The following is a 21,009-nucleotide window of genomic DNA, read 5'->3' on the forward strand; positions in this document are numbered from 1 at the left end:
AAATATTCCTCTCTTGGGGATGTTGCATTTTTTGCTTTTATCTTTTCTTCTCCTCTTGAGAACATTTTGATTTACTTCTGTGATAAGCTTATAACAACTAAGGAACTTGGGAGGCGGGTTGAGCTAGGCTGGGAGGGAGGGGGTTTAGGCAGCTGACAAATGAGCCTGTGTAAATTTGTTTGGCTTCGAGTCAGGAAGCGCCAGGACTGCGCATGCATTCATTTACCACTGCATAGTGTGTATGCGAGCACATATGGGCTGGGGCCCTGGGCCCTGTAATAGTGAGCGCCCACTGTGGTGTGCAGGCTTGGGGTCTGAGCATGTTTGTCTGCTCAACAGGATCCCTGTGAAGAAAACCCAGCTCTCCCCTTCCTAATCCGGTGAAAGCCTTGAAGCACCAGCCCTGCTCCTCGAGGAGGCATCTGGTCGAGCTGTGAGGAATCACGCAGCCAGGGGTTGGCTTCACACCAGCCTCTGTGTTTCTGGATTGGCTCAGCTGGTCTCAGAGGTTTCCATGTCTGGCTCCGCCCCAGAACTAGCTGCTTAACCCAGTTGGACCAATGACTTCGCCTACTGAGTCTCACTTTCCCCACCCTTGAAATAGAAATAATAGTAACTACCTGGCAAAAACAAACAAGCAAACAAAAAAACTACCGGAACTTTTTAGCAAGGGCGCCTGACATTTATGAGACCTCAGTGAAAGCAGTTATTACCTAAGATGCAACTTGAAGGTTTTTAAAAATCCTCTTAATTATAAAGTTACTCTTCCTGATATTGACATGCTGCCATGTTTAGATATACTCAGATGGTAATTGTTAGTATTTGCTGAGTGCCTACTGTTTGCCAGCCACAGTACCCTGTGCTCACCATGACCTTGGGAGCTCAGATCTCTTACCCTCATTGAACTGAAGAACTGACATTCAGATGGATGAGAGGGTCACTCAAGTTCAAACCCAAGGACATACTAGAGCCCGAGCATAAGCTGACACCAAACCATTATCTAAACCACTGCACAGTGGAGGCAGGAGGGGTGGCTATTGCTTGGTACACAGAGAAATGGAGTTACAGGGAATGGGAGAGAATCCTTGCCCAGCAACGGGTGGAGAGTGGCTGAGTTAGGTTTAAACAGACATCCATGGATGGTATCTCCTTCCTTACCATGCAGCACTGATCCACACCCGTTGAGGACTGCTCCGAGCCTCAGCCTCAAGAGTCCATAGCAACTGAGAATGAGAAACAGCCTCAGAGTCTATCTGGCATGGGTCACCTCTATAGCACCTTTACCAGCAAGTGGTGTGGGCCTGGACACCACAGTGTCCAGTGGCAGGCTTCTCCATCACCAGACAGCTCATGCCATCAGCTCTCCAACCTCACAATGTTTCCCTCCATTTGAGCTGAAATCTATCTGTTCAGTAACTTGTATTGATTGACTTCCTGAAACAACAAAACTAAGCCAATCTCCTCTTTTGCAGGTCTTTAGGTGATGCCCAAAACTATGCCCCCCCCCATCTCTCTCTATGTCTCCAATCACTTAAGGGGCTTCACTGTGTTAATCCTATATAGAACAGACCACCTTGGTTCTCCCTCAAATACATGCTTCCTTTAGGGTCCCTACGTCACGTAACCTCTACCCGTCCCCATATCCCTTGGAGAGAACACACCATACAACATGATCTGTTATGGAGTAATCACCCACAAGGCAGTTATTGGACAGTTATTTACCCATGACTGTTTTAAAGGATTAGTTACCATAACCTGAGAGGAACCCACAATCCATACACAACCCCCACCAAGAGCCTTCCATTTATTGTGCAACTTATGAAACCCTTTGCCAAAGTCTTTATTGACTTGTAGTTTGTATGATCCTTTCTTGTTGGACTTCCCTTAGAAAAACTGTATTTTATAAAGATGTTCACCCAAGTTGGTCTCATTTCATCCATGAGCCTGTTAATTTTCAGGGAGCACACCGCTCTACTCTTTAAAATGCGTGTGTTTCGTTGGGATCATTTAATTAGGCAAGCCACTCTAAATGACTCTCATAGGAAGATACCAGAGTATCTCTCATACCTCAAGCCCAAGAAGCAAAGCTGGTCCTTACCAGAAATTGATAAGCCATTTTGAAATCATGAAATCATGAAATCAAATGAAAGCTATGCAAGTTCATTAATTTGTGTACTTCTTTCCTTTCCTTTTTTACCATGTGGTCTCTCATTTCACTTTTTCTCTTTACGTAGCTTCTTTATTTATTACAAAATATTTAAGTGTCTACTATACATCATGCTCTGTTTATAGCCATGAACAAAGACCAAAGTCCCTAATAAATGGAACATTTATTTTAATGGTAAATAGAGATAGCAAACAGATAACTATGTCAGGTGATGATGGGTTAGTTCTGTGAAGGAAAACAAAGCAGGGTCATTGACATAGAGGATAATGTTGGAAGGGAAGCCACTTTTTTTTTAATAAGGTGGTCATGGAAGTCCTGACTAAATAAATGAATATAATTAGAGAAGTCAGGGACAGTGAAGGAATGAGTTATACAGATATATACTTGGTAATAGCCTGGTGAATTAAAGCCATTTGCCAGACACCACTGGGAAAGAGGACTGTGATATTTTGGTAGAAAAATATAATTTAAAGACGAAGCCTGAGGCATAAAATTAAGTAATGCCGAAGAGGATAATTCACCATCTACAGGGCTTGAGCCCAAACTGGCTTCATATACACACAGATATCCACTGTCTTCCCTTTCTGTTTTCCAAGTAGACCATGTTCTTTGTCAAGGTCTATACTTAGGGTCTGAAAGGGTCTCCCCAAAATGGTACACTTGGCTTTTATCCTGATAAGACTTTCAGGCTCCACAACCCTTGCTTAGCTAACCGACTCAGTCTCTTCCTGTCCCAACACCAGGCTTCCTAAGGAGATTATCTGATTGGCCAGGCTCAGCTTTTGGATAGGAACCTTTTGGTTCATTGGAGAGTAACCCCAGGGCTGAAACAGGGGTAGGCCCAAGAAAGGCATTTTGGGGGAAATGGCAGAAAAACAGGATAGGAGGATATGTGTGGACAAAGCAACAGTTGAGGCTGAAGATAGGGATGGGTTGTAAAATGAACTACTGAAGGAGTCTGAATTTTCTCTGAAAGTGAAATCTTTCCCAGAAAGATTTCAATCATATGTGACCCAATTGTGAGAGACAGTTACTGCTTCAGGGAATGAGGAACTTCGAAGGCATGCACAGGTCCTTGTAACCAAGGTGCATGTGAGGCAGAATAGAATGCCAGGCTTCCAATTGAAAATGATTGAAATTTTATTTATATTTGACACTGCTTGTGTTTCCAAGCATCAGACTTAACATTAAAATTTGTCCTGAATTATAAGAATAATAAGAATAAGTATTGAAACTCTTGGCAAAAGGGCAGCCAACATGCATTTCCAGGGAGAAATTGTTCAATTGTTCGTGTTTTTACTTCCAAACGGGAATCGCTCCAGGTTCATAATGCTGATTTTGTTACATTGCTTTCTCTGAACTGTGGTTCAGATGAGTGCATAAATATTTGGTTTAATATTTCTTTGGGAACTGTAAAAATCTGAACTGATGGAAAGAAGAGGAGCAGAGCAATGGCGAGGGAAAGTTGGTAAGAGATTAAATGTGTATATTTCAACAGTGCCCAAGGGGCATGATTAATTTATTATCCTTTTAGATGGCAGAATGCATGCAGAAACCTCCACATTATGCCATGACTATGACAAAGCTAAGAGGGTGTGAGCAGGTAAAGATATTCCTGCCAAGAATTTGATGTACGGAGAGAATGGGTGACCCATTGGATACATATAAATCTGGGAATGGAGACTTGAAAGTCCCTAATGTTGGCTCTGTCACTGGCATAAGGCCTGAGATGAACATCTCTGCTCTCAGCCTTAAGGGGGGGGGGGGGGGCATGTCACGAGGAGGCCAGACCTGAGCACTGTCAACAGCGTCAGGCTCTGAATCTTTGTTGATTCTATTTCTGGGCTGCTCCCACACAAGCCAGCACACATCCATTAGTTGGCCATATGGAGTTGGGCCTAAAACCATGGGTTCTGGATACTTGGATTCAAATCCAAAGTTATTCCCTAGCTAACTTTGCCAAGGCTTGTGGGACTCAGTTTCTTCCTCCATAAAGTGAAGATTAGTATAAATACCTATTCCACTGAGTTGTTGTAAGGATTAAATAAACTACTGTATGTAAAATGTTTAGAATAAAGTGTGGCAAAGAGTTTGTGTTCAATGAAAGGTAGCTTCTGTCATTCTCCTCCCCTTCTTCTTCATCATCACCATCATCATCACCATTTAATAGTTATAAAAAGAACAACTACCTTAAATTATTGAATATTTTAGGTATTTATGCATTGCATATCTCTCAGATCATTTACTTGCCATAATCCTTTTGGGAGAGACATTATTTCCCCCATTTTGCAGAGAATGGGAATGAGGCTCAGAGAGGCCACACTGCTTACAAAAGTTCATGTTGCTTGTGAGCTCTGAGCTGGGATGCAGACATATTTTTACCTATCTTTCCACCCTGTTCCTTTAAACCCTCTGTGCATTAGTCAGGATAGGCAGGCTCTGCTGCGGTGATAAGCAAATCCTAATTTCAGTTGATCAAAGTAACAGAGGCTTAACTAACCTCCATGTCCACTGAGAGTTAGGTGTGGGCTCTGCTCCTCCTCGTTATCATTCTTTCCCTAAGATCTAGGTTGATGAAGTCACTATTATCTGGAAATTGCTGGTCACATGGAGAAGGCAAAATCAACATGGATAAGCAAATCATAACTCTTAAAGCTTTTGCCTAGAATTAGCTGAAGTGACACATAGCACTTTCAGTCACACTTCATTAGCCAAAGCAAGTCACATCGCCAAAAGCAATGTCATGTATCGGGGAAATAGAGTCCTACTATGTGCCAAGAAGGAGAGGAGACAGAGTATTTAGACACAGCTTCAGCGACCACTTCCTACTATCATATATCTGAGTCATAGATTAGACAGCAAGTATAGAAGATGTGGAGTTTTTACCAGAAATTTCAGGGACCATCTTGATTGTCTGTAGAACAAGAAGAGTCAAGGTCAAGGAAGACATTTTGAAGGGACCCAATGAGAAAGGGAGTATAACTCACAGCCTGCATTAAGAAACCAGAAATTCAAGAAGTGACATCTAAGGATCCCAGTTATTCTCTTGGACACAAAGGGGTCCAAAAGTGTGATACTAATGGGCAATGAATGAACTTTGGGTCCAGACAAGCAAGGTACAATGCCTGAAGGATCCAAAATGACTCTCTTTCTCTGATCTTCTGTGGCATCTTTCAGCACATCTGTGCTCTTGCATGATCTAGACCTCAAAGAATGCATAGAACTGAGAGCCTGTGGAGGTCTACAAGCACTCTGGGACTCATAAATGGTCAATAAACGCTTTGAATGGAAAAAAAGGAGGTGGAGAGAGACAGTGTATTAGAGGAAGGAAAAGTCATGGAAGTGGGGCACCTGGGTGGCTCAGTTGATTAAGTGTAGGACTTTGAGGTCAAGATCTCAGGGTTCATGATGTCGAGCTTTGTGTCAGGCTCTGTGCTGACAGCTCAGGGCCTGGAGCCTGCTTTGGATTCTGTGTCTCCCTCTCTCTCTGCCCCTCCGCCACGAACACTCTGTCTCTCTTTCTCTCAAAAATAAATAAACATTAAAAATTAAGAAAACAAAAAGTCATGGAAGAGAAACTGACCATGAGGCTGAGTGAGAGGTGGTAAGAGTTTGGTGTATATTTTTAACAAACAGAAACTGAGCTCCTGCAGTGAGAACAGCATTGTGCCACTTAGAAATTTAGATACATGGAATCCTACATCTGTCCTTTTGTGACTGGCTTATTTCACTTAGCATGTCCTCAAGTTTCATCCATATCACAGCATATGTCAGAATTCCCTTCCTTTTCAAGGCTGAGTAATATTCCATTTCATGGATACAGCACGTTTTATCCATTCATCCATTGTTGGACACTTGTGTTGTTTCCATATCTTGCTATTATGAATAATGCTGTAGAATACTTATCCCTTCTGTGTGTCAGTGGATCATTTAGTAAAGATGATATCGCACTCAGCCACTAACAACATTTTTTTAAGGGGCACCTGGGTGGCTCAGTTGGTTAAGTGTTAGACTTCAGCTCAGGTCATGATCTCACAGTTTGTGGGTGGGAGCCCCTCACTGGGCTCTGTGCTGACAGCTCAGAGCCTGGAGCCTCCTTCGGGTCCTGTGTCTCCCTCTCTCTCTGCCCCTCCCCCCACTTGAATGCATTCTCTCTGTCTCTAAAATGAACATTAAAAAAATTTTTTTAAAAGATTAAAATTTTTTTAAAACCTCAAAAATTGAAATTTCCTAAGCCACATTATTATGTAAGTTGGAAATAAATGATTAAAATAGTGTAAATACTCACAAATTAAGAAATACTCTCATAAAAAAAATTCTACAGCCTAGAGAATATATGCAAAAAAGCATAGGGGTGCCTGGGTGGCTCAAACATCTGACTTCGGCTCAGGTCATGATCTTGCAGTCCATGAGTTCGAGCCCCGCGTTGAGCTCTGTGCTGATAACTCAGAGCCTGGAGCCTGCTTCAGATTCTGTGTCTCCCTCTCTCTGCCCCTCTCTCTCTCTCTCTCCCCCCAAAAAAAGTGTAAACTATCAGAAAATAAGGTAAAAAAAAAACCACTCACAAATTAACATTGAATGCTACAGAACTCAGCGTAAGCTGTAGTCAGGCATAATGTCTTTGTTATAAAAGAGGAGAAACCAAAGTAGTGTGATGATGGTGTTACTAGAAGAGGCATCATGGTGAATTGAGACGTCCCATCATCCATGCTTCTTTCCAAGGGCACCAGCCTGCCCTCAACCTCAATGACCTCCAAGGCACCATGGGAACCCTTGGAACTTGGTGCTGAACAGAGCCAGCCCCAGATAGGATGAGAACCACAGGATTAGACGGTGGGTCTCTGGCTCTCATCATCCTTCCGTGGATTGTCAGGGCGCTGGCTCGGTGTTCCTGCACCACGGGATTGGGGCTCCTGGCCCTGGGTTTTTCCCAGTTCTCACTAATTTATGACCTACTGTACGCAAGTAGCTGAGCAACACGAGGGTGGGGCAAGGGCATGGATCCAACAGCTGCCCAGACAGCCAAACAGCCGAGTTGAAAGACATGTCAAGGACTAAACCACAGCTGGGAATTAATTAGTGCTTACAGATCACCTTAGGGAATGGATCTAATGATAAAACAAATGCCTTCTAATAACTATAGAAGGCAGTAAATGGGTTTTTTTCCGACTATTTAACATGGAATAGACATCTTCAAAATTCGCATGTATGCCAAGCTCCAATAATTCCTCTTACATGTTTAAAAAAATGATATTTTGACTGTATAAGTAATATAGCCTCATTGCCTGAAACCAAAAATATTCTAAGAGTGAAGGAAAAAAGTACACCTCTGTCTCCATCTTCCAAAGACCTATACTGTTGACATGTGATTTATCCTCTTTGGTGATTCTGGCAGGGGAGTGGGTTAATTATTTTCTGGGTTTTCAGCCTTTTGATCATAGTGTGTGTGTGTGTGTGTGTGTGTGTAGTCTTCTCTCCTTTGAAAAGAAACATCTCCAGATTTTATAAATAGCGGAGGATCCGAGGCATCGATTTTGTTGGATGTGACAGGGAAGAAGTGCCAAAGTATTCATCTTGACACTGCTTTGTCGACAGGCACAATGTCTACTCAGACAGAGTGTCCCCCACAAGTGGACCTCAGCAGATTATTGGGATGGGGAGGGTTGGAAGTCCCTTCCCAGCTCCTGGGCATTACTACTGCCTGGGAAGTAACTTTGGGAATTTGTAAAAAGAAAAATGAAAAGGCATTGATGCCCCACAGGTAAAGTGACCACATTTTTAAAAAATTATTTTAATGTTTATTTTTGAGAGAGAGAGACACAGACAGAGCCCAAGTGAGGGAGGGGCAGAGAGAGGGAGACACAGAATCCGAAGCAGGCTCCAGGCTCCAAGCTGCCAGCACAGAGCCCGATGTGGGGCTCGAACCCATGATCCATGAGATCATGCTCTGAGCCAAAGTCAGATGCTTAACTGAGACACCCAGGCGTCCCCACATTTTTTTTACAAGGTTGGTACAACAGACCTTATTTTTATTTTCAATATGTGGGTTGGGGTTTATGAGCATTTTGTGATCACATAAAAACATGCAAAACAAGTTTCACTTCTTCACTCAAAGCTTTCATCAAGTATCTTCTCTGTTCCTGGCCCAAGAAATCTTAAAGAGAATAGGAAATAAATAGCCCAAGGACAGTCACCAACAACAACAAAGAAGCCATCTGCTCTCTGTGCTGGAATAGATCTTGCCAGGGAGCAGGGCTACGCTCAGAGGACGAGGTTCATTCCTCACGGCACAGGGCAGAGAGGGGGAAGAGAAACGTCAGTAAGTGGGCAGGCCCTGGTGCTGAGTCCAGGAAGACGAGGAGGGGTCTCCAGCAGACAGGCTTGGGGACGGGCATCTAGCTGACCCAGGTCCAGAGAATGTGAGCTAAGTTCAGAATGCCTGTGGTTGGTTGTGGCCGCAGTTAGAATTGTAGAAGCAGGTATAGACCCATCAGGAAGGCCCCTGGGAATAGACCCTGGGGGCAATAGGGAGCCATGACAATTTCTAGCCTGGGAATCTCATGGTGGTTAGGTATGTATACATTTTAGAATGACCTTTCTGGTTGCAATTAGAACAGGAAGTGAGAGAGGCACCAGGGTGGCTCAGTTGATTAAGCATCCAACTTCAGCTTAGGTCATGAACTCAAGGTTTGTGGGTTCAAGCCCTGTGTCAGGCTCTGTGCTGACAGCTTAGAACCTGGAGCCTGCTTCAGATTCTGTCTCCCTCGCTCTGCTCCTCTCCCACTTGCACTCTGTCTCTGTCTCTCTCTCTCTCAAAAGCCAACATTACAAATTTTTAAAAAGAATAGATGAGAAAAGAGAAATCAGAAACATGGAAGCCAGTGAGGAGACTATCGCATTTATTTATTTATTTACTTACTTACTTACTCGGCACGCAAATATTTATTGTCCTATGTATCATTCTAGGCCCTGAGGACAAAACAACCAAAAGTCTCTAGTGGAGGTCTGAGTTGGAGTATAGACACCCGATTTCGGGGCCAGAAGCTCTTACAGCAAACAGGGTGTACAAAGCCTGGTGACTGTCCTGTTTCTATATTGAATACATTTTCCAAAGGGGAAAAACACTGATGTCAGTACAATTAAGGAAAAGTCCGAACCCACACAGATGCCCAGGATGGACGACGAAAAACCACATGGACAGAAGGCTATGTGGGGCTCTGGATTGGATTTTGGATCAGAAAAAGGCTAGAAGCAGAAAAACTAGTGAAATCTGAATACGCAGAATCTGGAGCTTAGTTAGCTAAGAGCCATGTGTCACTGTTAACTTCTCAGTTGTGACCATGGTTACATAAGATGTTAACATTTGGGGAAACTAGGTGAAAGGTATATGGGAAGTCCATACCATCTTTGAAACGTTTCTGTAAATGTAAAATCATCCCCCCAAAGCAGTTTATATATGAACTTTTCTCGTGCATCTCAGCCACACTGAATAGGGGGGAGAATGTGGAATAATTTATGCAGAATGATCTAACTTCGGTAAAAAATTTTGAAACTGCTGTATATTCTATGAATGCATATATGTGTATAAATTCATAGAAGAAGACCTTAAAACCGCACTCAACCTGATGCTGGAAGCAGAGGACAGAGGTTAGAACAGGACTTGGGGGATTCACCAGAGGGCCTTGCTCTGTCCATCGCGGGGCCACAGCCCTAAGAAGTATGCAGCACGAACATCCTTTTGCAATTCAGATCCACCTATCACTGCGTGCTCCAGGCCTCCATATTTCTTGTCCCTCTCTGGTGCAGAGGACTCTGGTCCCCGCTGTGCTCTGCCACCGATAAGGCCTGCGTGCTGGCCACCCCATGGCTCCCTGGGAAGTCACTTTCCCCAGGTATGCTGCAAGATGCCCGAATGCTATTCACATGCCCTTCCCGGGTGTCAGCACCAGGAGCCCAAGTTCGGTCTCATCATTAGCTATCGTTTTTTCCCATTCAAACTCTGAGGGTAAGTAAGGCAGAGAGAGAGAGAGAGAAAGAGAGAGAGAGAAATCCCACTGTGAAAAGAAGTGTTGAATTGCAAAGAGTAATAGGAAAGACCAGCTAATTGTGAAGCCTTGCTATGTGGTATAATGGGTGCTAACAACTCCTGCTGAGCAGAGACTCGGGGCAGGATTTGTTCTGAACAGGAGGAGTGCCCTGAATTTCTTATATCCCCTCACATTAAACAACAAAAACAGAAGGACCACGCCCCCCCCCCCCCCCCCCCCCCCCCCCCCCCCCCCCCCCCCCCCGCAGCCAGGACGGACCTGGGCAGTTTTCGGGACTTTACATAGTGTAATAAAGCTCATCTGGAAACCCATTGGATTAGCATGAACCAGCTTCGAGGTATGGCGGGAGTGGGGGGGCCCTCCGCGGGTTTGTGGCCACTGCACGCCTCTATCTCCCCAGATCAGTGAGGCTGGAGTGGGCTGGGGTCCCTCTGAAGTCCCACCTAAGGACCCAGACTCGTGGCTTCTCCGTGGGACCCGAGCTCCACCCCACGCCTTCCTCTCCAAGGTCTCCCCCGGCCCTGGGGTGTTTCAATGCAGGTAGAGATGTCAGTCTCGGGAACCAGCAATTCTGTTCCACGACATCCTAGAGAAGAGGTTTTTAAAAAAAATAGTTCCCAACAGTGCTGTAGGTTTAAAATCGGTCTAGAGGGGAGTAGCAAGACGACCCAGCCTTCTTTCAGCCTCTGAACGGTAGCAGGGGAAACCAGTTCTAATGAGTATAGATGGGGCTTGTCAAACGGGGGGGGGATGCTCATGGGAATTGGCAGGGGCTCGACAAAGCCCACAACGCAGGACCCCGCCCCGAGGCTTCCTGATCCAGGCCTCTGGGTGGGGCCTGAGAAGTCGAATTTCGAAGGAGTCCATGCCCCTGCTGGTCCAGGGAACCATATCTTGAGACCATGGTTCTATGGATGATGCCCTTCATGTCCCTGGACTGGTGGCCCCATAATGCTCATTAGTCTGGGGGCACCATACTTGGTGTGGTCGTGGGTGCTCCTTCAAAGTGGACGTGGTTCTGAGGACCAGCAGGCAGATTCAATATATATGTTAAAAGCTAGGCCTTTAGGGTCTCCTGGGTGGCTCGGCCAGTTAAGCGTCCGACATCCGCTCAGGTCGTGATCTCACAGTTCGAGAGTTCAAGCCCCATGTCAGGCTCTGTGCTGGCAGCTCAGAGCCTGGAGCCTGCTTCAGATTCTGTGCCTCCCTCTCTCTCTGCACCTACCCTGCTCATGCCACCTCTCACTCTCTCTCTCTCTCTCTCTCTCTCTCTCTCTCTCTCTCTCTCTCAAAAATGAATAAACATTAAAAAAAAATTTTTTTTAAATCTAGCCTTTCAAGATACAAATAGAGAGGATTGGCAGCACAAAGCAGAGGTGTTCACAACGGGACTTCCTCCTTCTGGGGGAAGAAGTCATTTAAATCCAGCAGCCAAGATGCTGCTTGTGTGAGGTCAAGTGACTCAAGCTCCCCAAGAGCAAGGAACTTAACCAGATCCAACCTCAGCAGAAAAAAGGTGTTCCTGTGGGTAGTCCAGAATTCTGAACTCTGAGTCCAGAATTCAGTGTTGAGCAGCAGGTGGAGAAATGGAGAAAAGGGAGGGGGAGTGGCCATAGTGACCCAAGAGAGCCTTCAGGACCTTCCAGAAGGTCTGGATCACTGTGCTCCCAGAGCTCTCTGACTGGGGAAGTGTCTGGAAGGGAGGTCAGAGCATGGAAAACTTCCCCAGCAGGCCTTGTCTGGGGCCCAGACGCGGTCAGAAGTCCACTCCTGTCCACTCCTGGGAGCAGGACAGCACAACAGCTCGTGTAGGGCTCCTGTCACATTATGTCTCTGCTCAGCACGGCCTTGGAGGGGACCTGCATGCCTTGGGTGTGCTCAGGGGAGTGAGAGGAAGAGGCTTTAATTCACAGTTGGCCAAAGTGGTTAAAGGGGGACAGAGGGAGGAGGTGACAACACAGAGCAGATTTTGTGCGGCTGCCCCTTCCCACAGTGAGATTGTCTCCAGAGCACTTCTCTTCCCAAACCACGTTCCCAAACGCTCAATTGTTTAAGCGTCTGACTCTTGGGTTCAGCTCAGATCATAATCTCACTGTTCATGGGACCGAGCCCCACATCAGTTTCTGTGCTGACGGTGTGGAGCCTGCTTGGGATTCTCTCCTCTCACTCTGCCCCTCCCCCACTGGTTCTCTCTCTCTCTCTCTCTCTCAAAATAAAAACAAATACACATTTTAAAAATAAATAAAAATCAAGGAAATGTGTTCTCTTAGGGATTTAAAAAAAATTTTTTAACATTCATTCATTTTTGAGAGACGGAGAAAGAGTACAAGTGGGAGAGGCGCAGAGAGAGGGGGAGACACAGAATCCGAAGCGGGCTCCAGGCTCCAAGCTGTCAGCACAGAGCCCAACACGGGTCTCAGACCTACAAACTGTGAGATCATGACCTGAGCTGAAGTCAGACACCTAGCCAGCTGAGCCACCCACAAGCCCCTTTTAGGGATTTTTTTTTTTTTTTAATGTTATGGCTAAGATGTTTTTTTATGCCTGAAAGTCTCAGTCTTACCCAATAACAATGATGGCACGATTTTGTTACGATTATTACTCTGAGCACGGGTATCATTAGCTACAATTCATTGAGCCCCTTCTGTTCACCAGGAAGTACACTTTGCACACAATATCTCATTAAACCCTCACAGCCCTGAGAAATAAGGGGCATTCTCTTCATTTTACAGATAAGGAAATCAAGAGCCAAGAAGGCCATGTTCAAGGTCACAGAGCTGGCCTTTGACCAAGCTAGGACTGGGACATGGGTTTGTCTGAATGGTGGTGTTTTTTTATTAAGCAGATACTGGCAATGTTTCCTGCCATATGCCAGGCACTGTGCTGGGCACTGGGATCCAGGGGTGAGCCCAATATGCGGAGGCTGCTGACCTCATGAGCTCCCAAGCAGTGGGGAGTGGGTCAGGGGGGAGAACATCAGTTGGATTAAATCAAGTCAAGCAGCGATTAAAAATCCGTTTCCTCAGAAGATATCACATGCCTTAGTTTAAATCTTGCTTTAGATGACATTTTATGTTAATCTTAAAAAAGCAAACAGAGATAATTGGTGTTTAATCAAAACTCTCAATGTATTTAAGTAAAATTTTCAATCAGAAAAAAAGAAAAAACTTGCTCTGTGGAACTGTCGGTCTGACTCAACTGGGCACGGCAGAGGAACCTGGGTAGAAGGGTCACGCTGCCTTAGGCACCACTGCCACCTGGTGGCAGCCGCCGGAATTGCAGGCTAGGTGGCCCCAGCCATGAGCAGCCTCTGAGGGAGACTGACTCCACCAGAAGGCGCCTTTCCTGTTCTAGCCACCGAAACCCTCCAGGTACAGGTGACAGTGTTCCAACAGTGTTACCCAGGTGCCTGTTCACTTGTAAATTGGTTACAGCTGGATCAGTATAGCTTTCATTTAACTGTTCTGCATGTTTGTTTCTGACCTTTAAATTGTCAGACCGAAAAACATGGTTACCATCGAATTCTTGTTCACAGATATAGATGATAAAGTGACATTAAATACAGATGAATAATTGGGCAGACTCTAGAACCAATTCATGCAAATAATAATTCTCTCTTTAGTTGGGTATCTTCAAACGCTATGAAAATTAAAATCTGTGAGTATCTTCAAACGCTATTAAAAAAAAAACAAACGAATTAAATTTGGCTCCTAATTACCCCTGAACCTCACTCAAACTCCACGAATAACTCCCAGTTTCTGGAATTTTGTAGGCTCCCTCTCGTCTGCCTGCTGCCTGTGCCTGTGTGGTTCCCTCTGTCTAGAACTATCTTACTCCATCAATCTCTATCATCTGAATTATCTTCAAATGTCAAATCAAGGCTGACAACCTGTAGGGGGTTCTCTTAAATTCAGAACTGGCATTGTTGCAGAGCAATATCCCTAAAGAAATGGAAGATGGGTTTTGAATCCTCTCTTCATCTCTTTCATAGCTGTGACCATAGTTACATCTCCCTGTGTCTCAGGGGTTTCATCCCTTAAGTATGAATGATAACGTCCCCTCCCACCAGCATTGTTGTGAGTTTTTTTTTTAACTTGTAAATGCATGTAAAATGCTTACAACACTGTGCCTACTTCCTTATAAGCAATGGGGTGAGTGGCGCTGTTGATGACAGAGTTCTGTAAAGAGTTGGAACCTTGACCAATGCCTGCCCATTAAAAGACTGCCCACTCATTTTTTCCCCATTGTCCATTCGGTCTTGCTTACAATAAAAAAAAAATCAATCTCTTTTTTGAGAGTTACAAATAATAAAAAATGTCTGACCTCATACCTCCTGGAGTTATTTCCTACCTAGGTCTATCCCGAGATGTATGTCACCCCCATGCTGGTAAGCTTCCCTGGCTGTAAGCTGCAAAGATTTGCATTTCAGGATGAAAGGTGTTAAGCGATGATGCTATTTTTGGTGATGCTGCTTTAGTCAACTTTATCTGACTGCTCTGTGTTGGCACCTGTGATTAGTGCCTTGGTCACCAAGGTATGTTTAAAACGTGCTTTCTCTGTGTTTTTCAGCCAGAGTCTTAAATGTTGTTCTGTGTCTCTGCCCAGGTAGTCGATAGTGACAGACCGGAAGGGTCTAAGTTCCGGCTCACTGGAAAGGGAGTGGATCAAGAGCCTAAAGGAATTTTCCGAATCAATGAGAACACGGGCAGTGTCTCTGTGACAAGGACCTTGGACAGAGAAACGATCGCTACTTATCAAGTGAGTGCCCCTCAAGCGCCCACCCTGCATGCCGACATGCGGCTTTTCGAGGCTGTTTTCTTCCCACTGAGCTCGTTATTTCTGTGTGTTTCATGAGACCTCGGGCTGTGCGGCTTTAAGTGTGTCTCTGTGGGAGCCGAGTGGCATTGAACCCCAACAGGGTAACAGTGGGGGCCCTATCTCATCAACAGAGTCCTCAGGCCTGTGTGAGACTTTGGGTACTGGAGGCCAAGGAGGAGGGCTCTTGGGGGATCTCAGAAGAGGTCAGAACCTTTAGGGCAACTTGGGCTTTCCAAAAACCAGCTTGATAATGAATAGCTATAAAAGGTGTAAACCTTTGGATGTGATCATTGTACTTTTAGAAATCTATCCTTAGGAAATACGAGGGCATTTAGTTAGATTTTTGTGCAATAATGTTAGAGCAAGACATCATGCTTAGAATGGAAACAATTTTGCTAAATATTCAGCAATGGGGTAGTGGTTAAATTATGGCACAACTTTGCAAGGAAGCTTTGTACAGCCATTTTAAATATTTTGAAGAAGTTCTAGTTATTTGGGAGAAATTCAAGGTATTTAGTGGAAACAGACACACAAATACATATGGAATCCGCGCTGCAGATTGAGTATTCACACATCACAACGGGCGTACATTTGTGAAGAAACGTGATAGAGGAAAAACCAAAATGTTAATCGTTGTGTTTCTGTGTTGTTGACTTTTTCTTTGTGTTTTCTGATTTTCCTAAAAATAATTAAGTTGCTTTTTTATGGAGAAAGAGCAGGCCCTTTGTAAAAGGATAGTTTTATCCTTTAGTGGATACCCATTCGGGACCCACAGACCAAAGCGGTGGCAAACAGAAATTGGGGGTGAGCCCTGAATCTCATATGGGCTTGAGGTCAGTCCTATACCTTCTCTACAACACCGTCCATAAATTCCATTTTCACAGCCTGTGTTATAGACCCAAGCCTCTGAGGGTGGTAAGCTCAGTCTTTGAGGAATGTGTTGGAATTCTCAGACATTTTCTGGGAAAACCCTCCTTGGGTTGCAGCGCACCGGGCTGTGAGCAGGCACCATGGGAACAGGGTTCAGCCAACAATGTGTGCCTTCCATCATCGTTGCCCCAGCCTGTGTATTTCCCTGGCTCGGGGTCAGAAGGTGGTGATCGATTTCGAGGACAAGATTTGGCATCTCTGGTTTTCTTGGTCAAAACACTGCGTACGGATATCCTGATCCCCCTTCAGAAACACTACTGCCTCTCCCCAAAAAACCCGTGTTCTTCCTTTTCTGCAGACAGAGGGAGGAGGGACACTGCACTGAGAAGTAAGGGCTCTGGGTGGGAAACAGGTCCCCTGGGTCTGGCCTGCCCTGTCACCACGAGCTGTTGACCTTGGGAAGACCAGGAAAGCTCTGGTCCTCAGGATCCCATTCATAAGATGCGAGTAACACTCACCTCCCTACTGGATTGCTGTGGGTGTTCAGGGAGGAGGAGACAGTCTGAGGGTGTTGGAGGAAGCTAAGTACTGGACAAATAGAGTGGTACAATGGAAGGTGGTAGACCCCGTCTGCCCGAGGGCCCGGGATCCGGGGAAGATGCAGGTGCCTCCCAGACCCCCTTCTCAGAAGCTTTTGCCAAAGGGTACGTGCTGCGAGCCTCTGCAGGGGTACCATCTATCAGAGACCACCATGGGGTGAGCAGAGTGTCTTAGGGTACCTAGGGGGGACCTGGTTGCTGTAGAAACTGAATACTGTCACCCTCACAAATTCCCGGGTCCGACTGGCCTCAGCAGTAACCGGGGGTGACGCGGCAGCTCCTGAAAGGAAAACCAGCACAGACCGTAAACCAGCACCAGTGCACGTCCTCTGCTCTTCCCATGCCTATCGTGGGAATATCCGTTAATTTTCAGACCCAAGAAACTAAGGAGACAGTACATTTTATAATTTCGTAGCACAGTGATAACAGTTAAGAGCTTGGAAGTAGCAAATTCTTGCGAGTCTCAGCATTGCCACTTACTGAGCTATGTGATCTTGGACGACCCACTCACCCTCTCTGATCTTATAATTCTCATCTGTGAAAGAAGACTAGTACTGGCACCTCTAAGGATTGTACAAAATAAAATTACTAGCTGTGACTAACTAGCAATTGCTAATCAGTGAGTAAAATAGAGCCTGGTCAGTAGCTTGGAGCTTCTCATATGTTTCGTAAAAGTGAAGCTGTATAGTTGCATAGTAATTAAAAACATATAATTTTGCACACGGCCACGTTTGCCACGTTCCGATCACGTCATGGACTAGCTGTGGGAACCTGGGCATGGTGTCTGCCTCAATGTTCTCGTCTGTAAAATGGGAATGATAACAATACTGATCTTGCAGGATTTTAATGGATGAAATGAGTTAATACGCGTCAAGCATTTAGAATAATGCCAGAATCACAGTAAGCCCATGTGTGATCTTACCACATGAGCCAGAGATTAATGATGTTGAGGAAGGTAAAGGAGAACTCCAAGGACTTTGTGTTGTCGCCCCGCCCACCCAGATCAAGCATCGATCTTCCATGGACGATCTTGAGTTTGTGTTAATAGTTTCATAATGTACTTCATAGCATAGTGATTAATTGTTCAGTTCATTTTTTTCTACACACGTTCGAGAACCTACAGAGTGCGGGGCTTCCTCCACAGTGTCGGGGGAATGTGGGGGGAAACCAGACACGCCAGATTCCCTGCCCTCACATGTAGCTACCATTTTACCCCCAAGGCTCTGTTTCACAACGAACTGCTTTAAACTCCTCCCCATTGGACAGGTGTCCCTGCCAGGATGCTGTGTCTCGTTCCTTGTCTGACTTGGTTTACCCCTGGCACAGGGCTGTGTGCACCCAGTGGAGAGATGCTGATGCCTGGTGGGAATGCGGGGTCTTAGGAGAGTACCGGCTACAGCAGCCCAGCTTCTGCTGGCCCGAGCCACTCTCCAACCCCCCACACCAATGCCATCCCCCCCACACCTCCGGCTCTTAGATAGGTCTTTGTCCTGTTTCCTTCCTATCACCCTGTGTTAGGTTCTCCAATATCTGGATTGACTGGTTTACTTTCGTTAATATACTTTGGGCACAGGAATGTTGCAATCCCTGTCCATTTAAAGCACCTATTCAGAAATAATTTACTATCTTAGCAGCACAAGTTTACCAGGGTCATCGTGGTTGGTAGCAAACACACCTCTTCAAAGAGCTGGATCCTCTGCTCCACTTTCCACGTTTTCCTTTCCCCTCTGGCAAGTTTGAAAAGCAGGGAGCCTGTGGGTGAATGAATTTCCATTATAATCGCTCCATTGTTGGTGTCGTTGTGTAGTCTCTAGTTAAAATCTCCTCACTTTCAAGTCAGGGCTACTTGCTGCTTCCCACACCCCACAGGAAAGCGTTCTGAACTAAGCCTTGGGGATTTGCACAATAAGAAATAACCGGGGACAAATTGGTCCTTGGGCCCCCAAATGTGTGCCATCATTAAAGCTACTGTTTATGGAACAATACATGGCTAATCCTGCAGGAAACGCTTCATACATGCTCTCTTATTTAACTCATTTCGCCCAGGAGACTACAGAAGTAGACGTTAACACCATTTTGCAGATAAGCAAAGAACTGTGAAGTAACTTGTTCAAGGTCTCGGAGCTGATATGTGTGGAATCTGGGGTCCGGATCTGCTTCTCTCCACGTCCAAAGCCCTGCACTTCTAACTACTAAGAAATGCCTCTTCCTGTGTTACCCCAGTTAGAGTCTCATATCTAATCTGCGAGTTCCCAGCCTTCTCTCCCAGGGACTCCACTTACTGGGGCCAGGGAGGAGGTGTGACTAGATGACGGATGTCTTCCCAAATCCCATCTTTCTCCATGACCTACCTCCACCTGCCCACCCCCCACCGCGGCCCCCAAAGGGCTTCCCAAGCCTCTGACCCAAAGTGGCTCCTGGTAGAATAATTTAGCTCTCGCAGTATTGGAAACTGACATATTAATGCAAAGCCTCCTGAAATATTACTCATTATTATGCATTTTGCCAGCATTTGAGTGATTTGTGAACTCTTCATTGGAATAAAGTACTGTAAATGATTCATGAATGACCAAGTTTATGAAATTCTATAAAAATATTAGCAGGTGGTAATGATTCCCTCACACTGTGAATATAATCTGCTGGCTGCGAATTTGTCAATATGGCAGGACAGGAGTGGAGTGGGGGACAGAGTCTGTCAGGCAGGTTGGGGTGCCAGTAGACAGTCTGGGCTGGGTTTGACAGCGGATAGGAGGCAAAACAGGAAGAAAGGCTGTGGTAGTGTGCTGATGTCATGAGCAGGACATATTCACCCTGATCTGTTGTCCATGGTTGGGAGACATACTGAGGACTGGGGATGTCAGGGCTGGACAGGAGAAAAGAAAGGCACTTGGAAGGAGAGAGAGAGAACTAGTATTTACTCAGCATCCATTAGGTACCCAGGAGCTCTCTAGAATACTAGATACACAAACCTGTGAAACTGGTTTATTATCTTGCCTTTACTCATCTAGCTAGCTGAGGGCCAAAGTGGTTCCCTAGATAAATGATCGTTATTAATGTTGGTGTTAATGTTTATTGAACAGTTACAGTGTGCCAAGGCTCTATGCTAAATACCTAAATGATGATCTCATTCAATCTTCACAAAGATGAACTTATTAATGTTATCATGCCCGATTACAGAACTAGTAATTGGAACCACCTGTGTGCGTCGCCTCAGCACATAAGCAGGATTTCATGGTCTCCTTCTGAATATTTGTTCACACTTTCTGGGGTATAATTTGCTCTCCTTCAAGCCAATTTCTTGGACATGTCTTGACTTTGTAGCTAAGATTGTTGCCCTAAAATGGGAATCCACCTGGCAGAAAGAAGATGTCCTTTCTCCTGTGTTCCCCTTCATTCATGTGGCTCTGCCCCATTTCTAACCCATAAGTAGCTCCAAGACAATCTGGCAAAAAATGCATTAAAGTGAAAAATGATACTGTCGAGTGGAAATACATGTATCATACCACTAGTGATCCTAGAGAACTGAGATGTGTAGATTTCTCCAGATTGGAGAATTATTTAGGTGATTAACCTGTGTGTAAATAATGTCCGTGTGGATTGTTGTCCATGTGGATGAGGCACACATTACTTGATAGGCTTGCACTGCCCTTGATAATATTTGTACTTGGAATGCTCCCCCTGCCCTCAGGTATAGGGACCAGCTACACCCTTCTTCATCCACTAGTTTGGTCTCCCCCATGGCCATCTTTCTTAGGCAGGATTCTTCGTGGTAGTCAACAACCCCCCCTCCAACTAATGTGTAAAGAAAGGGATTTATTAAAGGATACAGGGAGCTTATGTAGTTGCCAGAGGACCCAACCACCTGGCTCACAGGGGACCCGCCCCACAGTTGTGCTACAGGAAATGCCCAGCCATCGATGGTACTGTTTTAGAGCCAGGGTTCTTCACCTTGGCACTATTGACATTTGGGGCTGGATAACCCTCTGCTTTGGGGGCTGGCCCGTGCAGTGCAGGGTGTTTAGAAACACAGCTGGTCTCTAACTACTGGATCCTGATAGCAACCCCCATCCCAGTCTTGCTGGTCAAAGGTGTCTCCAGATATTATCGTTCATTGTCCCATGGGGGCAAAACTGCCCCCTGGCTGAGAACCACTTTTCTGGAGGAGTCGTCTCTGCTGCCACCTCTCCCTACCCCTCTGCTCCCGTGATGCTCAGTACTGGGGGAGGGTGGGCAGTGGGGAGCATCTCTGCCTTGGCTGCCCAGACATGTGAAGTGATCCTGACAGCATGCTTTCCGGAACTTAGATCTGCAAAGCAGAGCTGCTTCCTTAAGTCCTACTTCTGTTGCCAAGTCTAATGCTGGGATGTCCACAGGGAAGAACCTGGGTCATATGAAGGACTGTCGCTGAGCTAGCAAGGGGCTCTGAGTGGTGTTGACATCTACAGCATCAGCCACATCATCGGTACCACTTTATCCCAGGGAAGAGGCAGTCAGCGGGAGGCATGGC

General features: G+C 45.5%; 1 protein-coding gene across 2 annotated transcripts in view; it reads left to right on the plus strand.

Moving 5' to 3' along the window:
• The window catches only part of CDH13 (cadherin 13), a 1,034,159-nt gene that overhangs the window by 523,797 nt on the left and 489,353 nt on the right, over positions 1–21,009 (plus strand). Inside the window, exons 5-6 of one of the 2 annotated variants that reach the window (XM_043599763.1) lie at positions 14,821–14,973; positions 18,549–19,062. In XM_043599763.1, the coding sequence (XP_043455698.1) occupies positions 14,821–14,973; positions 18,549–18,602 (207 nt within the window). In that variant the 3' untranslated portion in view covers positions 18,603–19,062. Of the gene's footprint in view, positions 1–14,820; positions 14,974–18,548; positions 19,063–21,009 lie in introns of those variants that run through there. The other variant, XM_043599762.1, reaches the window with a different exon arrangement.

The sequence above is a fragment of the Prionailurus bengalensis genome, chromosome E2 (assembly GCF_016509475.1).
Source record: "Prionailurus bengalensis isolate Pbe53 chromosome E2, Fcat_Pben_1.1_paternal_pri, whole genome shotgun sequence".
Classification (NCBI taxonomy): Eukaryota; Metazoa; Chordata; class Mammalia; order Carnivora; family Felidae; genus Prionailurus; species Prionailurus bengalensis.